Source organism: Propithecus coquereli, unplaced genomic scaffold (genome assembly GCF_000956105.1).
Source record: "Propithecus coquereli isolate 6110/MARCELLA unplaced genomic scaffold, Pcoq_1.0 Scaffold155, whole genome shotgun sequence".
Classification (NCBI taxonomy): domain Eukaryota; kingdom Metazoa; phylum Chordata; class Mammalia; order Primates; family Indriidae; genus Propithecus; species Propithecus coquereli.
In genome coordinates this window covers 2,839,068-2,846,984 of record NW_012139969.1, presented here as the reverse complement: position 1 = coordinate 2,846,984, position 7,917 = coordinate 2,839,068, and the positions used below count along the sequence as shown (strand labels likewise).

Below are 7,917 nucleotides of genomic sequence, written 5' to 3'. Positions count from 1 at the left end.
TATATACCTTATACACATGGCCTGAAAGTAATTTTATATTAATACAATATTTTAAGTAATTTTGTGAATGAAACAAAGTTTATGTTAACTACTTATGGAATGTTCCACTTGCAGCATCATGTCAGTGCTCAAAGGTTTGGATTTCAAAGCGTTCTGGATTTCAGATTAGAGATGCTCACTCTGTACTAAGGCTCTCTGGCATGGCCTAACCCACATGTCCTCTCCTATGTGTGTACGGAGAAGTTCTGGCTTATATTTTCAGTGTTTCTCACTAAACATCATTTCTTTTTTAAAGAGAAGAGCCAGATAATCAGGGTAGCTAGGTAAGGTCTTTGTGCCCCTCCCCCTGTCATGGTCACCTTTATTTCTTGCCTCTGCCTATTGGGGATGTCATTTTGGCTAGTGGGGTTGGATGACCATAGAGGTAGCTCCCAGCCTCTGAGAGGAACAAAGCTCACAGCAGGCCAACTGAGTCAGCTCCTAGTGATGAGGGTGACTGGGCTTCGGAGTTAATTCTGAGCAGCTATGGAACCAGAAGGTAAACTCATTAATAAGGAAGGGCCAATGGATTGGATTTTAGCATAAAATACATAGCTATGATGTTTCTGTTACAGTCTCCTTCAAACATCTCTTGAGTTGAAAATTAACACACCAAATCATTAATGGTGGCAAACTCTGAGAAGAGGAAGGAGATTGGGATAAAGGAGAAGAACTTTACTTTTGATCAGATATATTTCTAGTTTTTACAAGCATGTATTACTTTTGTAATTTTTAAAACAACATAACTTTACAAAGGCTTCTATGCAGGCTAGATATTATTTGCATCACTTAAGGAAGATTTACAAGAACAAAGAAGAGACACATCCTCCCTCATAACACAAACAGACTGCATCCTCATACTAAGGATCCCGTTATACATTCTTCCCCTATGGATTTGTTTTGAAAAGATTTTTGCCTACCAAACAGCATTTAAATACTCAAATTTTCTCACTCTTTTAACATCAAAGACGTATAATGACTCTGGTCAACTGGAAAAGCATAATCTAAGAATTACAATGCCTTTCAGTTCATAAAATACATAGACACGCATGTGGCGAGTGCCTGAAGATATGTTTAAGACACGTTCCTTTCACAGCCTTACACAATAGTAAACCAAACACACCTTGTAAACTGGGCTCAGTTCCACCTCAGACAGGGTGCCCTTTATTTCTACTGAATGCAAATTAGATACCTGAAAGGTAGAATCTCAATAGTAATACAGGTAGCTCTGGCTCTTGGACTCCACTAGGTTCCTGATTTTCTTAGAGTAAGAGTTTGGATAACGAGGGATACTATAATATTTCCTCCAGACAGCCATATCTAAAAGTGCATCCAAATGGATTTGGGTCTAGAGAGCAAAAGTTGAAACTGAGCGAAACCTATATTTGAAAATAACTACTTCAAAAACTATAAACACATGGCTTTCATATCCAGTAATGCTGACCTCAAACACAGTTTGACACCTTAAAGATGAGATGGGACAAGCTGAGTTTGCAATAAAACAACAAAAAAAAAAGCAAAAGGAACCAAGTTCAGCATATTTTGCAACACAAGATGAAACCCAAGAGAACTAATTTTGAATTAAAGATGTAACCACCATAGGAACATTTTCCATTCCCCACTTAATTATGTCAGGAATACTGGGGGGTGGGGGGTGTGGGGGAGAGGAACAGTCTTATAGAAGAAAAATTTTTACTTGATAACTTTTTATAATAAAAAAATTAAACTACTATGTGCCAGATGCCAAACAAGTACTTTTACATCTGCTTTCTTGTTATATTTTATAATCCTTTAACCAGAGCAAGAATCTTTCTCTGCACTTAACTCAATAGCATCCCAAAATGCAAACAAGCACATTACATAAGGTGCTTTATTATCAAGGGGAAATAAAGGTAGATAGGGAGTTAAAGAACCAGAAGACAGGCCAGGTGCGGTGGCTCACGCCTGTAATCCTAGTTCTCTGGGAGGCCGAGGCGGGTGGATTGTTTCAGCTCAGGAGTTCGAAACCAGCCTGAGCAAGAGCGAGACCCCGTCTCTACTAAAATTAGAAAGAAATTAATCAGACAACTAAAAATATATAGAAAAAATTAGCCGGGCATGGTGGCGCATGCCTGTAGTCCCAGCTACTCAGGAGGCTGAGGCAGGAGGATCGCTTGAGCCCAGGAGTTTGAGGTTGCTGTGAGCTAGGATGACACCACGACACTCTAGCCCGGGCAACACAGTGGGACTCAGTCTCAAAAAAAAAAAAAAAAAAAAGAACCAGAAGACAAAACTCTGCTCACTTAACACGTAGACGGAATTTCACACCTCAGTAAGAAATGTATAAAAGATTACAGTGTGATTTTGGAGAAAACAGATCAAACAACTGGAAAATGAGGCAAGGCAATAGATGCTGGATGCCAAGACAAGGCTGTGGGGGCTGGCAGAGCGGGCACAGTTCTCCCTTCTAGACCGCAAGCTCCTCAAAGGCAAACATGATGTTTCTTATCACTTCCCTTGTTTAATGTTCTGTAACATGTTTTCTAAGGTTCTTTCTAGCTTTAACATTATGTGCCTCAGATATTGTAAGAGCTAATCATGATTACAGCTAATCACACTAAGATACAGAATTGTAAAGAAATCAAAAAGGGCTGGGGCAGTGGTCCCTGGGTTGAACCCTAGATGGTATATCTGTGGTGCATCTGTCAGAGAAAGAGGCCAACTTTATGAAGTAGTGCATGCTAGGCAAGTATCTTTAGATAGATCACACCAATCTGCATAACACTGTGAGAGAGGTAATTAGCCATCACCGCTCTCAGCTGAGAAAAGTGAGGCTGAGGGTTAACCAACACCCCAAAGGCCACAGACCGGAGGAGCCTAGATCCAAATCCAGATTTATCTGATACTGAAGCCCATGCAGGGAGCCTGCACAAGCAAAGTCGTGGATGAACGGATTAACCTTGGACAGAGTAAGAATGCTGATCTAGCTAGAATGCAGAATTCGTATGGGGGAGAAGACAAAGACAGGTTTCAAAGGGCAGGCAGGGTGAAGCCAGTTACATGGCAAATGAGTATTAGGATGAAGCTTCACCACCTTTTACCCAATGAACAATAAGGGAGGAGCCCCATTCCCTAGAAAGACGTGGTAGTGGGCTCACCACTACATGGTCTTAAAACTCTTCCTGTCCTTTGCTTCTCTGATCCCTTTCTACCATCTCCTTAAATGCTGGTGCCTCCCAGAATTCTACCCTTGCCATTTTTTTACCTTCTCTTCATGTTCTTTTTCTGGGTGATCCTATCCAGTCTCTGGCTTCAACGTAAGTGCTGGTGTCTCCAAAATCTGGAACCCTGTTCCTCAATATACTCCTTAACTACAGCCTCTCATTTTCAGCAGCTGACAGAGAAGCTTCATCTGAAATCCCGCAATAATGTACATTTCCCCTCCTCCAAAATCAGACTCACATTCTTCCACAAACTTGTTCCTTTATCTTCAATCTTTCTTAATGGCAACAATGTGGCATGAACATGGAACCAGAAGTGGGAAAGACCAGGCTTAAGTTGCACCTCTAGCACTTGACAGCCATTTGATCTTGGGCAAATCAATGCTTCTAAGCCTGTTTACTCATCTGTGAAGACTGGATGACAGACCTGTATCTGCCTCCCTCATAAGGTTGTTATAACACACCCAATACTAAAAACTTGTCACTTTTGACTGCCTTTCCTTACTCCCCCACATCCCATCTGTTATCCAAATATCTCTCAAATCTCACTTCTTCATCACCATTGTCAAGCTTGGTTCAGGCTCTTTTCTCCCTTCACGAACACCCTACAGTGGCTTCTTAACCTGTGTCAGGGTCTCAAGACATTCCTCCTTATGCATATATTATGTTTTGAGTGAGTGAGTGTGAGTGTGTCTGTGTGTAAGTGTGTATATGAGAGACAGTGTATGTATGTGTGTTCTTCTGAGAAGTCCAACTACAACATACACACACCCCCAAAATGAGTTTCTGGTACAAGTACTACACCTGCTCCCACCCACTCCTCCTATATCCCCATCTTTGGGCTAAAAATCTCTTTGGGTAATGCAAATATTACCAATGGATCTGTGTTACCAACAAAAATGATGTGAAGCAGTAAGACAGGTTAGAACTACTGCTCAAAATCCACTCTTCACATGGCCACCAGCTACTCTCAGCGAAGAACTTAGCATCACTCACCTGCTTATAAAGCTTTATGGCTTCCCCATCACTTACCCTGACATGAAAGGCCCTTCACAATCCGGCCTCTCTCTTCTCAGCATCATCTCTTTACATCTCTCTACCATAAGATTCTTACCCCAACACAGGGCCAACTTGCTGTTCCCAAACAAACCACATCCTTTTCCACATTTGGTTCTCTTGCCTAGGTGGCTGTTCCCATCTTTGGAGAAATCTTATTTCTTTTCTAGGGCCTGCTCCATGAAAGTCACCGTAACAGAATACATTTTTCAAGATGGTCACAATAAGATGCCGTATCCCTCATGTTCTTTTTACAATGTGACACTGATGCTCCTTTCATCAAGTATGTTCTATTCCCCCCAAACCCCCACCCCCTTAAAACCAGGCAGACCTGTGATTCTGGTAGAAGCATCCCTCTGTGCTTCTAAAGTTAGGTCATACGAGGACTTAAGGTTTCTGCCTGTTTCTCTTGGGCTGTTCCTCTCCTAATCATAATTGTTATGGATTGAATTGTGTCCCCGTCACCCCAAATTCACATGTTGAAACCCTAACCCCTAATGTGACTGTATTTGGAAACAGGGTCTTTAAAGAAGTAATTAAAGTTAAATGAGGTCATATGGGTGAGCCCCAATCCAATAGGACTAGTGTCCACATAAGAACAGGAGTGCCCTGAAAACTAGGAAGAGAGGCCTCACCAGAAACCAGCCCTGCTGGCACTTCGATCTTGCACTACTATCAGCTTCCAGAACTATGAGAAAACAGAATTCTGTAGTTTAAACCACGCAGGCTGTGGCATTCTATTCTAGCAGTCTGAGCAGACTAACACAGTATATGTTTTCGACAAGGCAGGAACCCGTATCACCCATCTCTGTATCCTAAGAACCTAGCACAGATCTGACACTACCCATGTAGTTGATGGATATTTGTTGAATGAATGTGCATAAAGCCAGGTAGAACAATTTAAAGAGAAGGTAGGAGAAAAGGGCCAAAACTTGAAATAACAAGTAAAAGAAGACCCATCTGAAGAACCAATAAATGTACTGATATAAAAAATACTAGCTAACATTTAAATGCTTTTTAAAGCAGACACCATGCTAGATAGATTACATGGATTATTTCATTTAATCTTCAGGACAATTTCTACCTTACCCCTCCCAGCCCCAACACTCAGAGAAAGTAGATGAGGCAGAAGGATCACTCCAGCCCAGGAATTTGAGGCTGCAGTGAGCTACGATAACGCCACTGCACTCTAGCCAGGCGACAGAGTGAGAGACCCTGTCTCAACAACAACCACCACCAAAAAATTCTGAGATATTAGTTTCTAAAATAAAAAAGAAAGGAAGAAAAAAGAAAGCTAAGTCTAACTGAGACAGGGACTAAAGTTAGCTTAATGAGAATAATTACATTGCCGGGAAAGAATACAAAGAAAGAAGGCACTGTGATTTGGGAGAACCTTAAATATGCAGTGTCACTGAAGTCAGGGGAAGAAAAGTTTCAAGGAGAAGGGCATGTTCATCGCATGGAAGGCTGCACAGTTGATAATGAAGACTACAAAAAGGCAGCTGAATCTGAAAATCTGAGGAGAGGTGCAGCAGAGTGGTGGTCTCCAGACTGTGCAGCGTTGAGGGAAAACAAGGCGTAGAGAAATGCAGTGGGTTGCTAAAGGCAGAGATCCCCCCATCTTCAAGAAGCTCAGAAGCAAGAGGAAGAGTGCCGTCAAAGTGGGTAAGATCAAGCATCTCTGACTGCAAAAGAACAGTCTCCAGAGGAGCAGGCGGGGCTGAAAGTTTGAACTATGAAAGAGGCTCAGAACATGAAGGTGTCAGGCTGAGAGGGATTTGCAAGAAGCTACTAGGGCCGGTCCTACCGGGATGCGAGAAGGGCGCGGGGGACGGTGAGCGGAAAAAGCAGTCTGATGAGTGCCTGCAGCGGTGACCAAACGCGTTCCACCCGGACGACCGACGCCTCTCGCCAAAGGGGCAGCGCGGTAACCAGCGCCTCCCGGGGACCTCTGGGAACCCGTTTCCACGCGGGCTCTATCTCCCAGATCCCAAGCCGCCCGAACTACAAGGCGGACCTCGGAGGCCCGCAGCGCCCGCACCTCCTGGGGAGGCCCAGAGACCCAGGCCCCGCAGGCACTTACCCCACTGCCACGCGGCGCCAGCGCTGGACCGGCTGCACGATAAGCGCGTCCCAGGCAGCCGCCAAGCGGCCCTCGGGGGAGACGGGTCCCTGGGGCGCGGGCCCCAGCTTCAGCGAGCTCCAGAGTGAGCGTAGCGTCGAGCCCGGCAGCTCCGGCTCCAGCAGGAAGAGGCAGCCCACGGCCAGCGCCAGGAAGCCCGCGTACGCAGAGCCGCGCCAAAGCGCCATGGGGACCGAGACGCGGCAGCGGCGCCGTCAGACTCCTCGCCCGGCCCGCGCCTCTTCCGGGCTCAGCGCGGCGTCGCCGGCACCAGCGTAACGTCACTCCGGCGCGCCACGGGCCCGAGGGGCGGGGCGACGGCCCGGGCGCCGACGCAGGGCGCGGGGAGCCCTAGGCGTCAGTTCGCGTCCCGGCGCTGGGGGGCGTGGCCCCGAGGCCCCGAAGGAGTTGGGACAAAGGCTTTCGTGCCCGTCTGGCGCTCTACTCGTTCTCGGAACTCCAGCCGTAACCAAAATAGAGGGATGGGAACACGTTTGCTTTCCCAGTAAAACGAAACAGAAGGATTATGAAGAAGCGGGCAAACCTCGCGTTAATATTTGAGCCAGTCTGTGTCCCCATTGGCACGAATCACAACCCTCTCTTTTAATCCGTCCCTTCGCCGCTGTGTCCATCCTCCATCGTTTACTCATCCTTTTCCAGGCCCGGCGCTCGCACTTATGGGAGGAATCACCTCTGATGGCAGCAGCGCCCCCTGGGCCTGCGAGGCAGGGGGTTCTGTCCCTTTGGAGTGGGGCTGAGACCCTCAGCCATTCAGGGCCTTCGCTGAGACTGAGCAGAGCCCGCTGAGACTGGCAGTGATCATCTTTGCCTAGATGACCAGATTCAATACTCAAACCTTAAAATAACCCTTTTGGGGGCGCTGTTCCCTTTAAGAATCTCAGAAAAATATACACAATCTTGTGTTACAACACAGGGGGTTATGGACGTGGGTTAAGAAACCCTGATTTCTCTTGTTTCCCCTTGGTGATATCACTTAAACACAGCCCTGTCTTCTTTGGTGTGACCCTTCTGCGCACGAGTCTAGGTTTGAGAGACAGTTGAAGCTAGGCTTTGTGCCAGCTCATTCTCAGCAGCCGCCATGCCCGGCCTGGTCTGGTTCCCTGGCCTGTTTCCCTTTTTCCAGTTCTGTTGGCTCCTGACCTGGGCACGGTGTCCAATTTTCCACTCTGCCCCTGACCTTTTCATTTGGAAGTGAAATTATTTCCCTAGTTTTGATCTTGGGCATTAGTCTTCATTCTCCCTAGTCCCACCTCACCAGCACTTCCCCATCCTGGTCATCTACCCTCCCCTAGTCCATCCCACCCAGCCCACCTGACCTTACAGTCCCTTTCAGAGGGGATGTTCACACAGGAAGAGATCTGGGCTACCTTGGAAAAGAAAGAAGCCAAGGAGCCAGTGAGATCTGTGCGAAGCCATGAAAGCTGTCTTCCCTAGAGTTGCCTGTCTGTTCTCTCTCCTCAGAATCACATCAGTCAGTTT

The 7,917-nt window shown here is 46.2% G+C and overlaps 1 protein-coding gene across 2 annotated transcripts in view; it reads right to left on the bottom strand.

Moving 5' to 3' along the window:
• Positions 1-6,693, bottom strand: part of ADPGK (ADP-dependent glucokinase) — a 29,573-nt gene extending 22,880 nt beyond the window's left edge. For both annotated transcript variants that reach the window (XM_012640656.1, XM_012640657.1), the window contains exon 1: positions 6,379-6,693. In XM_012640656.1, coding sequence (XP_012496110.1) covers positions 6,379-6,605 — 227 coding nt within the window. In that variant the 5' untranslated portion in view covers positions 6,606-6,693. The remainder of the gene's footprint in view (positions 1-6,378) is intronic.
• Between the last annotated feature and the right edge of the window lie 1,224 nt (positions 6,694-7,917).